At 35.4% G+C, this 13528-nt stretch overlaps 2 protein-coding genes across 2 annotated transcripts in view; both read right to left on the reverse strand.

Annotated features, from left to right (window-relative positions):
* The window catches only part of LOC108362316 (uncharacterized), a 21567-nt gene extending 15734 nt beyond the window's left edge, over positions 1 to 5833 (reverse strand). The window contains exon 1 of the mRNA XM_017615257.1: positions 5454 to 5833. Coding sequence (XP_017470746.1) covers positions 5509 to 5817 — 309 coding nt within the window. The 5' untranslated portion in view covers positions 5818 to 5833 and the 3' untranslated portion in view covers positions 5454 to 5508. The remainder of the gene's footprint in view (positions 1 to 5453) is intronic.
* A 28-nt stretch (positions 5834 to 5861) lies between these two features.
* LOC108362315 (transcription factor Adf-1-like) lies at positions 5862 to 6458 on the reverse strand. Its single transcript, XM_017615256.1, has 4 exons — positions 6382 to 6458; positions 6187 to 6322; positions 5972 to 6128; positions 5862 to 5913 (listed from the first exon to the last, which is right to left on the reverse strand). Exons 2-4 carry the CDS (start codon positions 6320 to 6322, stop codon positions 5871 to 5873), a joined length of 336 nt encoding a protein of 111 aa, XP_017470745.1. The 5' UTR covers positions 6382 to 6458; the 3' UTR covers positions 5862 to 5870.
* Between the last annotated feature and the right edge of the window lie 7070 nt (positions 6459 to 13528).

The following is a 13528-nucleotide window of genomic DNA, read 5'->3' on the forward strand; positions in this document are numbered from 1 at the left end:
TTAACAACGAGCCATACTCGACCCGCATTGCGTTGTACCAATGTTCTGCCAATTCACTTGTAAGAGCTTCGTCTACTGTCACAGGTACTTTGACATCACCTGTTGCCATCATGCTTAAATAATTGTATACCTTTTTTGGTCTACCACACCCTCCAGAACGAACTAGCTTAGGTCTGCCTGGACCGCGCTTTGCTACACCTGGCTCCTCATCTGCAGATTCAAAATCATCTTCGCTTCTGTCAGACTGCGAACCACTTGGATCCACATCGCTTTGAACTTGATCAACCACACTTATTTCCTGTTGCGCATTGCCAAGAACTTCGACACCGGCTTCACTTGTATTTGTATCAACATTCGCTATAACATTCTCTATCGCTGCTGCATGACTCATGAGTCGACTCGGAATACTGCCTGCATTCTGTATATTCGATGAAGTACACGTCCCTGCTTACAATTAAGCGCTTCGTTTCGCGATCATACAATCTGTACGCCTTTGCCGTATCAGAGTAACCAACCATGGTGTACTCCTTCCCCCCTTCCTCGTTGTCGTTTATCGAGTGCCACAGCAAATGACCCAAATGCTCGTAAATGTGCTACTGTTGGCTTGGCGACCGTACCATGCTTCGTATGGTGTTACCGTGCCCAATGCCTTAGTTGGTGAACGGTTTCTCAAATATGCAGCTGTATACACTGCCTCAGCCCACAATGACTCTTCAATACCTGCACTGAGCAGCATGCACCTTGCCATTTCAATGAGCGTATGGTTTAGCCTCTCTGCTACCTCGTTTTGTTGAGGCGTATAGGGTACCGTCAATTGTCGCAAAATACCTTTTGCTCATCAAAATTGTTGTTTACAAATTCTGTCCCATTGTCGCTTCTTAGGACCTTCAGTTTTTTGCCGGTTTGGCGTTCTGCCATTGCCTTAAATTGTTTGAATTTATCAAACACTTCGTCTTGTGTTTCAAAAAATAAACAAAAATAAAGCGTGTCTTATCATCATTAAATGTCAATATGTATCGAGCCCCGCCGATTGACGCTTTGTTGATAGGACCGCATACATCGGTATGCACCAGCCCTAGTATGTTTTCTGTAGAATTTTGTGCACTACTATTTATACGGACGCTGACTGCATTTACTGGACATGCACAAAGCACAATTGACATCTGCTGGTACGTTGAGTGTCAATCCAACCACCATTTGTTTATTACTCAGCTCCCGTAGACTTGCAAAATTTAAATGGCCAAAACGCGCATGCCATTTCATCACGTCATCAATCGCTTTCCACGAAAAGTACAATTTGTTTTTATTTGGTTAAAATAAATACAGATCACTGACCTTGCTAGCACTAAAAATAATTCCACCGTGCTTATCCATGATCGCTGCTTTATTTCCTCTGAACTCAACGATGTAGCAGCTGTTTACTGCCTTTGCAACTGACATAAAGTTGCACTGTAAACCTTCCACGAACAAAACATCAACAAGTGTGACGTCGAACTCCTTTGTCTTCAAGCGCACAACCCCTTTGCCTGTTGCTGTAATTTTATTTTCACCAGCAAGCATTATTGATTCATCACATGCCTCGAACTTGTCGAACATGTTGCGATTGCAACACAAGTGTGAAGAAGCTCCGCTGTCGACGCACCAAGCATCGGCATGTAGGACTCTGTCACTGATTGCAGCAAACAAACCATTCTTCTTTACATTTCGCTGTACCGAATGTTCTCGTCGTTTTTCTTTGCACTGAGCAGCAAAGTGGCCTTTCTTACCGCAGCTGTAGCATTTAAAATTCGACCGTTTGTTTTTGTCACTGCTTTTGTCATTGCTTTTGATTTCGGCACTTGTTTTGTCGTATGTCTTTGCGTTCGCAGAACACTTATTTTTTACGCATGTGTTTTCTTGTGCTATGAATGCCTGTGCACTCCATTCGGCATACTCCGAACTGCATGCTTTACGCCGTTCGCCTTCTTCTATTAATTTAATTTTAACCGCACTAAGCGATGGTAGCTCATCACGTGATTCCAAAGCAACCACCAAATTTTCGTAAGATTTTGGAAGGCTAGCAAGAAGCATGATTACGAACAAATCTTCTTGGAGACAAACTCCTATTTCTGCGAGTTTTTCCGCAACTGCCGAAAATTTGCAAACGTATTGCTGGGCGCAATCGCCATCAGTCATTCGAGTAGCAGGTAATTGTTTGAACAATGTTACTTTTCTCACCGGGCCTTTTGGTCGATGTACCTCTTCTAGCCTTTTCCATGCTTCATTCGCTGTTTTGCTGTTTTTCACGTGGCTTATTTGCATAGGAGTAATGCTGAGTATTATAGTCGCACATCAGCACCTTCAGCTGGATGAGCAGTTTCTCCGCACGTAACGGACCATAACTCTTGATGCACCAGGACACTTTGGAGCTGCAAACTCCACGAGTCATAATTAGACTCATCTAATTTTTCAATATTGAAAAGCGACGAACTCATTGCAATACAGAATTACTTTATATGTTTCACTTGGTCCCCAGGAATTTGCACCTGGGCCCATAACCTGTTGAATGTATTACCTTTTTGTGATTCGAGTTCCAAGTAAAAAGACTTTGGAAAATTGCGCTTCTAGTATAGAGACACAAAATGATGTTTATTAATTCAAAGTCAAAAAGCAAGTATATTAAAAAGAATACAGGGTTGCGTGAATATGTGAGTTGACGACAGAGTTGCATTTCAACACCTTATAATATAGTTAGGTTTTGTTAATATAACAAAATTTAAAATAATTACTAAAAAAAGTCTCACATTTATTCTTACTGGCGTACCAATAAAAGCCTTTTCTATAAGTAATAAATTGGCAAGGTACCTAAATGTTTTTATTACAGCTAGCGGAATAAAGGAGATGTCAGTTTTTGTACATATATAGATTTCACCGTAATATTTCATTTTTTTGTTCCTAATTAAGTTAAAGTAAAGAATGGGCACGAAAAATTTGTACAGCCGAAAATCATTACAACAACTTATTACACAACCTACGAAAAGAGTTTTCGCACAACTTCGCACAACTTCTTAAACGTAACACAACTTTACAAAACTTTAGGGTAATTATGCTCCACATACTACCAAATTTAGCAGTACTACCAACCTTATGAAAATGTAAACAATATATTATAGTGCCATTTGCCAATTGATTTATTTCGAAAGCATGGAGCGTAATTTATTTTTGAATTTAGCATTTTTAAATATGTGCCGAGCCTTCAAAAATTCTAAGCAGCGTCGACAAGTTCGACGGTGGGCGATTCGCCCAATAAATCGTGACCGAATACCAAATGGATGTTTTAAAAAAGTTTTTTTAAAAAAGAAGATGTACGATGAGGAAAAGTTTTTCATCGAGACCAGGATGACGCGCAAAGTATTCGACTTACTGCTGAATTTAGTTGGCTCTTTTTTACAAAAACCCAAACAGCAAATTGGATGTGAAGAGCGGCTCGCAATTACACTTATGTAAGTGAGTTATGAAGGAACGTTCGTTTTATAAACAACTCCTTTTAATCTGTAGGTATCTTGCACATGGGACTTCCTTCGAAATAATTGGGTCCATGTATAAACTGGGTGAATCTACAATACGTGCGATTGTTTTCGAAACATGCGAGGTATTGTGGGGGACATTGTCTTCTGCTTACCTGAGTGAGCCGAGTACTACTCAATACCAACAAATTAGCGAAGATTTCAAAAAATTGTGGAACATGCCGAATTGTGTCGGAGCAATTGATGGCAAACATGTTGCCATTACTTGCCCTAACAATTCCGGCTCCATGTTCTATAACTACAAAAAGTTCTACAGTATTATTTTAATGGCGACTTGTGATGCAAAATATACGTTCACATGGGCAAGTGTTGGAAGTTATGGAAGCCAGAGTGACGGAGGTAAAATTTAATACTACATAAAAGCTTTGAAATCTTGTAACATGTATTTATGAACTTTGTTCCTATTTATAGGAGTTTTCCAACATACTTCATTTGGACGATCACTCTTGGCAAATCAGCTGCCATTACCGCCAAGCACACGATTATATGATGGATCACCGCATGTATTTCCGCTAAAACCCAATTTAATGAGGCCATATCCCGGTTTAGGTTTAAACCGAACAAAAACCGTGTTTAATTATCGCTTGTCACGAGCACGCCGGGTAATTTAGAACGCCTTTGGCATACTAACTGCCCGTTGGCGGGTGCTACGCAGTACAATTGAGTGCAGTCCGGAAAACTGTGAAAAAATTGTACTGGGTTGTCTGCTGCTTCACAATTTTGTGATGTTGAATGACCAGAAGCGTTGGTATTGTCCAAACGGCTACGCTGATACCGAGGAAAGTGCACAAACATGGCGAATTGATTTGGCAGATCCTGGAGGCCCGTTACCGTCCATCACGTCGTCTCGACGCAACGCATCCTTAATTGCATTCCGCTTAAGAGATACTTTAGCAGATTACTTTATAAACCAAGGGGCTGTTCCGTTTCAATTAAATCAAACACTGCATTAAAAATGTTTATTCTATTTTTTCAAAAAGCACCAAACCGGTAACTAACATTGACTTATTATTAATGAACAAAACAAAAAAAGAGATCCATTTCAAAGCGCTTTGTTGCAAAGCAACAGTATCTTAAATTCTAAAATGTAAGGCATAATAATGCTTCGGGCTCCACCCCGCGTAGGGTCAAACTATTCAGTATTAAATAACAACAAGTAATTTTTAGCAAAAAAAAAACCGACTTCAACTCCCATATAAAAAAAAAATATATATGTATATCTCATGATCCACTGATCGTATCCTAACCAGATTAGTATGGGACCACCTCTGAGACAAAAAGAATTATCGAAATCGGTTGACGTGGTCCAAAGTTATGCGGTAACATACATAAAAAAAAAAAAAAAATATTCCGACGAACTGATAACCTCCTCCTTTTTTGGAAGTCGGTTAAAAACCAAAATGCCTCTTAGTAAAATTTCATATAGTACAAAAGTATAAACTTAAAGTAATCCAATTAAACATCTACATGCAGTTGTCTACAAAATTATAGGAGTGCAATATTTTGGTCAGTTTTGAATATTTGTCTTTTGTTTATTTAATGAAACACTTTCATCCAAAAAAATTATCAAAAAACAACGGGATTTTCTCCAACTTAAAACTTGCACTTCATTAAACTCCAATTAAATGGGCCACAAAACTGCATACAAAAATTTTGTCTAAAGATTCTGATAAAAAAGTTTAAAGTTTTGGCGAAATTTTGCAGAATTTTCATAATTTTTGTACAAAGCTTGAGATGCTAATTTATATGGTGTTTGTTGTACAACCAGCTAGACTTAAAAAAAGAATAATAAACATTAAATAAACAAAAGACAAATATTCAAAACTGGCCGTATATTAATTTCCTATAATTTTGTGGACCACTGTACGTACGTATGTATGTACATACATACTGTTAAATGAAGATACACATTCCGAATGTGTGAAGATTGTGAATTTGGAGTCTACGGCGAAACTTCTGCCTTATGCTCCAATTTAAGAGCCATTACTGTATTCGTCACAAGCTGAATGGCTTTGATTTGCTTCTCAGCACTCATTTCGCCAATGGTGGCAACAATCATCTGCCCAAAAGCTCGCAAGGTTTCGCTGCATTTCGGTGCCAGCTGTACTTTGCAAACATTTTTGTACAACTCCAACGCCTCACGAAATTCTTCGTTGCCATTATCACACTTTTTGCGCTTTCGACGGGGTGCCACTACACCCGACAATTGCTCTTGCTCTTCTAGTGGAAATAGCGGTGGTGATTGTGGCATAGAATCATGGCTTTCATTTAAAATAGGGGATGACATTTGCGAGGAAGGTGAGACTAGCGAAACGGTTCCTCCAACACGTTGAATGTGCATCGATTACTGGGAAAATTTTTATGTTAATAATATTCATTCCACATTGCATAACATATTCACTTACTTTCGTGGTTTCACGTAAGGTTTAAGAAAATTTAGTTGATCAAACAATGACCAAGCTGTTGAGCTTTTTGCAGCGCTTCCGGACGGTGCATCCAACGCCTTGCATTCTCTTGTGTATCGCTCGCGCAGTGTTTTCCAACGTTTAGTGCATTCTTCCTCTGCAACAAAACATGAAAAAATATTGAAATACAGTGATATCAATACATGAGGACTAACCTGTGGCTCCTAAATCGTTGGCTATAGCCTCCCATGCCGATTGCCATTTTAGTGGCAGCCGGTAGCCCGAGGAAAATTTATTATAAACGACTTCATGGCTCTGTACTAGTTGCACCAAACGCTCGTCATCGAACATCTTGAAATATAATAGAAATCAGTATTTCTTGCAAATGTAATTGTATTAAATATACTTACAATATTCTTAAATTTATTGTTTCCGCTTTCTGATTTCAATTGAATGATCAAACAAATATCAATGCTATCATCGCAATAGGGTTATTCACGATGTGTGAACAAAAACAGCTGTTTTTGGTTTCTTTGGGTATACATATGTATTTGTTAACAGAAAAATTTATTGAAGTGGCAATTAAGTGATTAATTGATTGAAGTGGTTTTAATAGGGCATATTCAATTAAGTCGAAGTTCAAATGAAGTCGACAATAAAAGATCTTTGCAGCTTGACATAATTTTCAATGCAATGACAATGAATTAAAAATAATGAATAAAATGAAATAAATAAATAAATAATGAATAAATGAAATAAAGAATAAAAAATCTCGCAATATACCTTTAATATATAGTGATATTACAATTTCTAGCCTGTGGCGCTTATGTTTTTCACTTATAACAGTATTTTAAGTATAAGTGCAGAATACGTACATTTCTCTGATTAAAAAAAAATTATATTAGGATCGATAGGGGTCTTAGTCCTGATAATAACGGTATAACATTTTTTTGGGGAAATAATTACTGGTGTTATTGAAGTTCGATGTAGAGAAATGTACGTATTCTGGACCTGTTCCGTATTTTAATATACATTAATAGGTCTATTCTGCACGTTACCGAAGATTTTGTAACCGGGAAGTTTTATTACCAAAAAATGTTACCAGTTCTTGTCACCGCGATTCGAGGAACGTTGGTAATGCAGTTAAAATATTCAGCAATTCAGCTATGAAGAATTGTGAAAATCCTGGCATTGCATATTTCACGGGGCAATAATTTGTTACCAGCTTATGAGATGATAACAAAATTTACCGGTTACAAGAATGCACAGAATGCGAAAAGGGTTTAAAAATTGACAGGAACTTTATTTACCGGTTACAAACATTTTATTACCAGCGCAGAATAGACCTGTTGGTGAAATATGATGCGCCGAAGTATTTTGCATTACAAATCAAAGGTATTTTTGTGCTCTTTCTGATGAACAAATCTTTTAATAATGTTAATCACGTTTTCTTTTAAGAAAAACATAAATTTGTATTACAGAATGGCCATCATTACTATTTTTAATTTTTCTCGAAATATGTATGCTTTTTATGAACAGATATTCATATCAAATAAAAGGCCTTTCAATGACCTTTCCAACCTTGTCCATACTTTGAAAATAGGTTAAACAGTTTCCGAAATATAAGCAAAATATTGATTTATTATTTCACCCCTCTAGCACCGCCCCTATGAATTTTCACCATTAAAATCACGAAAAAGGGGCGGGCCACGTTCACTTTTTTTTCTCTAGTTAAACGGGCTTTATTCTTTACTTGTTCTCAAAATTATACACATTCCCCATACATGCTTTGCTAATTCTAAAAACGTTTATACATAGTATGTATGTATGTTGCATTACTTCCTTCTCTGTCACTGTACTCCTTCAATGACTGTTTTGATAAATTTTAGGTGTTGTATATTTTGCATTTTATTACTGCATGGATTTTAGTTTTTTTTTAATTTTCAGAGACAACATTACATGGATAGAATCGTGAATTCCCCTAATATGCTTTCCATGCAACTCTGCAAAAATGTTGCTATTGGTACCACTGCAATTGAAATGTCACTTAAGAAAACGTGAGGCAAAATCTAAACTCAACAGATCGCAAATTTTTTACAAGTACTGCTAAAATCTGGGTAATGGAATACATACAAAACGCATTCAACAGATTTTCATCTGACAGTTTGAAATTTATGCGAAGTTGTGCGAAGTATGCATAATCAGACCTTGGCATTCGTTTAATAGCTTATTTTTGTTAAGGTATTCAGTAATTTGAACAACAACTAACTTTTCCCAGAGAGAAAGAGCCGATGGCTTTTTAGCAGTTGGGATAACTTTCGCTACCTTCCAAGCATCGGGGAAAGTTGAAGTTGTTATTGACAAATTAATAATGTGAGTCCAAGTGGGAACTTGTTTAGTGCTATAATTTTCAAAAACCTAAGGCTTATACCATCCTCTCCAACAGCGTTTGATTTTATGGAGTACAGAATTCTTATGACATCATCCTCAGTTACTGCGTTACACTGCAAAGCATTGTCAGGTGTAAACGTATTTCCTTGTAAAGAATTGTTGCAAGCATCAATTTTGAGTAAATTNATAAAAAAGGTATTAAATATTGAATGGCGCAACACAACAACTATTTTTGTTGCACGAAACCCTTGAACACGTGCCTGTCATCTATTTCTTCTGTTTCGACATTTCACTATTTTGCATTTCTTTAATTTTGACGTCATTGGCATTGTCAGAATTTTGAAATTCGTTTTGGTTCGACATTCTGCTACTTCATAATTCTTTCATTCTCATGTCATCCAACTTCCATTTTTTACCTTCCATTGCCGTTCGCATCGTCGAACGTGCCTGTCAAACACTGCCGCCATCATGCTTCTCAGTTTGGCAGGCACGTCCGCTGTTTGGCAGGCACGTCCGCTGTTAGAAAGAGAATAGACAAAAAGGGGCATAGGATTCCATACTTGTAAGTATATACGATGTTTCTGATTTCAATTGAATGATCAAACAAATATCAATGCTATCATCGCAATAGGGTTATTCACGATGTGTGAACAAAAACAGCTGATTTTTGGTTTCTTTGGGTATACATATGTATTTGTTAACAGAAAAAATGATTGAAGTGGCAATTAAGTGATTAATTGATTGAAGTGGTTTTAATAGGGCATACTCAATTAAGTCGAAGTTCAAATGAAGTCGACAATAAAAGATCTTTGCAGCTTGACATAATTTTCAATGCAATGATAATGAATTAAAAATAATGAATAAAATGAAATAAATAAATAAATAATGAATAAATGAAATAATGAATAAAAAATCTCGCAATATACCTTTAATATATAGTGATATTACAATTTCTAGCCTGTGGCGCTTATATTTTTCACTTATAACAGTAATTTAAGTATAAGTGCAGAATACGTACATTTCTCTGATTAAAAAAAATTATATTAGGATCGATAGGGGTCTTAGTCCTGATAATAACGGTATAACATTTTTTTGTGGAAATAATTACTGGTGTTATTGAAGTTCGATGTAGAGAAATGTACGTATTCGGGACCTGTTCCGTATTTTAATATACATTAACAGGTCTATTCTGCACGTTACCGAAGATTTCGTAACCGGGAAGTTTTATTACCAAAAAATGTTACCAGTTCTTGTCACCGCGATTCTAGGAACGTTGGTAATGCAGTTAAAATATTCAGCAATTCAGCAATGAAGAATTGTGCAAATTCTGGCATTGCATATTTCACGGGGCAATACTTATGAGATGGTAACAAAATTTACCGGTTACAAGAGTACACAGAATGCGAAAAGGGTTTAAAAATTGACAGGAACTTTATTTACAGGTTACAAACATTTTATTACCAGCGCAGAATAGACCTGTTAGTGAAATATGATGCGCCGAAGTATTTTGCATTACAAATCATGTATCAAATTAAAGGTATTTTTGTGCTCTTTCTGATGAACATATCTTTTAATAATGTTAATCACGTTTTCTTTTAAGAAAAACATAAATTCGTATTACGAATGGCCATCATTACTATTTTTAGTTTTTCTCGAAATATGTATGCTTTTTATGTACAGATATTCATATCAAATAAAAGGTCTTTCAATGACCTTTCCAACCTTGTCCATACTTTGAAAATAGGTTAAACAGTTTTTGAAAATATTGTTTTATTATTTCACCCCTCTAGCACCGCCCCTATGAATTTTAACCATTAAAATCACGAAAAAGGGGCGGGCCACGTTCACTTTTTTTCTTTAGTTAAACGGGCTTTATTCTTTACTTGTTCTCAAAATTATACACATTCCCCATACATGCTTTGCTAATTCTAAAAACGTTTATACATAGTATGTATGTATGTTGCATTACTTCCTTCTCTGTCACTGTACTCCTTCAATGACTGTTTTGATAAATTTTAGGTGTTGTATATTTTGCATTTTATTACTGCATGGATTTTAGTTTTTTTTTAGTTTTCAGAGACAACATTACATGGATAGAATCGTGAATTCCCCTAATATGCTTTTCATGCAACTCTGCAAAAATGTTGCTATTGGTACCACTGCAATTGAAATGTCACTTAAGAAAACGTGAAGCAAAATCTAAACTCAACAGATCGCAAATTTTTTACAAGTTCTGGTAATTTCTGGGTAATGGAATACATACAAAACGCATTCAACAGATTTTCATCTGACAGTTTGAAATGTATGCGAAGTTGTGCGAAGTATGCATAATCAGACCTTAAGCTTACTTTATTAAACAAAAAAACTTATTTCACTTATCTTCATTATAAACAAAATGGCCCAATTTACATTTGAGCCCTTTTATTAGGATATGGACATCCTATGGACATTGTGACGGTATCTGCTTCTCTCTGCCAACTAATTTTGAAATTCTGATCATTTTCGATGTTTTCTTTCGTTTTTATCTATTTTCTTTCAATAATTTTCAACGGGTCGCATATCTGAACAGTTTGGTAGGTTGTGGTCCTTTTGAATAATACAGTATATTTTGCTTTGCTGCCGCTATGCTTAAGTGCACATTTAAGATACCTACCCCAAAATGCGCATCAGAGGCATTATTTTTAACATTTATAAGGAAACTGCTCCGATAGATGCATTTAGCATACCCGCACATTGGCGATACCTGCCTTAAAAATTGTGCGACTAGTATCAATTATCAAAGAAAGTATTACGTTTACCTGCACTGGCCCTACATTTACCTAATTTTACATCTTTTTATTTATTTTGTTCATCTCGCAGAACAACGAAAATGGCTATCAATTTATGTAGTTATATAGATAATTAGATACTATTCGGTAAAAATTTCGCTTGCAGTAATTTCTACGTGGTAAGTGCTTCTCCATTATTTGGTTTCATAGGGATTTGGATACCTTCCTCATTGAAGTAGTAAAGAAAATTCGCTTAAGTGCCTTTTTCGGTTAAGTGCACAAGTTTTTCGTGCAAAGAAGGATGTGCAGCTAAGCAAAATATACTGTATATACCCCGTGACAGACATACCAGTTCATGCCAAAGGGGCTGTAATGGCACAATGGCGCGTTCATAAGACGTAGCTGTTTAGCTCAACTGCTACGAAACTGCTGGCAACTGTTGGACCCAACAATTATGTCTTAGAAACGGCTTGATGAATATGCTGCCACATGAACAGCTGATAAATCTAAACAAATGAAACTGCAATAAATAGAGATAGTTGCGCCGATAGTATTTAAAATTAAACGCTGAGCTGCCGCCGCACAGTGCTTCCCTTCCATATAAAATGTGGGCAAAAATATAATTATGGACGGATTTAAATGAAAATTCGCTTCTTGGTAAAATTGAGGACGCTAAATCCAAAAATGCAATTTGTTTTTGGATAACTCTCATACTTTCACTGTATGCAGTTTGAAGTTGAAAATTTGGGTTCTTGAGGCTTTTAACAAGGTATGTACATATAGTTCGTTCTATTTTCAAAACTGAGGTGTCAAATGACAGGGCTTGGCCTGTAGAGGTGCAATAAAGCTTTTTATTTTTGAAAAGGGTTGCCACCTGTTTCAAATTTTATTAAAATTATTTAATAAATCAAATTAAGTAGATATTACAATATGGGTATAATTGAACTAGTTTTGAAAATACTTTACTTCAAAACGGCACGTAGAAGGGTTGCGACATGTTTAAAAAATCAAATTCATCTTAATTAAGGGAATAAGGTAACTGAAATATGTATATCACTATGAATATCAGAAAAATGGAAAAATTTGGCATATTTAGAAAGAAATAAGTGAAGAGTAAAAACATTCCAGAGTTAATTTAAGAATGAAATAATTTAAAAGGAATGTAATCAGAACAAATCACTGATTGACAATGTATGTATTTGTAATAAAATAACAAATACGATGGCGTAGTCCTATGGTTTGACGTAATTATTTTTTAGTTTAACTAAATTCGACTTTACAAACAGGTTACAACCCTATTCGTAATATTTTTAAGCTAAAACCTTCTTAAACTTCTTTCTTCTGACCCCTTATGGTGATACCTATCTATTTCAATTACCTTATTCCTTTAATTCAAGTGGAATTTAATTTTTTAAACAGGTGGCAACTCGCTGCATGTAGTTAATACATTTCCATTGATACCCATCTCTTAATAATTCATTTGACTTATAAAAAAGATTCAATATAATTTTTTAACAGGTGGCAACTCTTGAAAAAAGATAAACCTTCTATTGTTCACAGGTCAAGCTTTTTAATCTGACACTTCATTTTTGAAAATAGAACGAATCGTGCAGATCTCAAGGCACTGACAAAAAATGAAAAAATAATTTTATGCATTAGCGAAAAACGCATTCCNACATACACTGACAAAAAATGAAAAAATAATTTTATGCATTAGCGAAAAACGCATTCCTTTAGAAAGTGCAAAAAATGAGCAGATTTTTATTTCTTCCTTTGAAAGCTAAAAGCCCGTACTATTTAATAAAATAATAAAAAATAACCTATTTTTGCATATATTTTTTATTCATTCCATTAAAATTTAGCATTTTTTGCCGATTTGTTAAAAAAATTTTTTTTTGGAATAACGCAGGGACACCCTGTGTTTAAGTTTATTCCAAAAATTTTAATTCCTGTAATTCTCTACTATCTTTATAGNCCGATTTGTTAAAAAAATTTTTTTTTGGAATAACGCAGGGACACCCTGTGTTTAAGTTTATTCCAAAAATTTTAATTCCTGTAATTCTCTACTATCTTTATAGGAACAAGAACGTCAAACCAACATTTTATTTCAAAGAATATATTTTTGACATTTTTTTTTGTGAAGAGCTTACGCATGGCTGTGCTCTTCTTAAAATTCTTAGTATTTGTCGACTTTAGTGGCTTCCTGGCGGCACATAATTAATTTTTTAGGGAAATGTCCGTTTAATTGTTTTTAGTGGATAAATTGTCATAAAGTGCCAAACAAGTTCACATTGCAGATAACGAATTTTTCGATTTTTGCCTACAGTGTTTCGACTATATGGAGGCAGATGTAAATAATAGTACACCTGCACCGATTTCACTGAAACTTGACATGTGC

The sequence above is a fragment of the Rhagoletis zephyria genome, unplaced genomic scaffold (assembly GCF_001687245.7).
Source record: "Rhagoletis zephyria isolate East Lansing unplaced genomic scaffold, Rhagoletis_zephyria_1.1 Rzeph_scaffold_00986, whole genome shotgun sequence".
Classification (NCBI taxonomy): Eukaryota; Metazoa; Arthropoda; class Insecta; order Diptera; family Tephritidae; genus Rhagoletis; species Rhagoletis zephyria.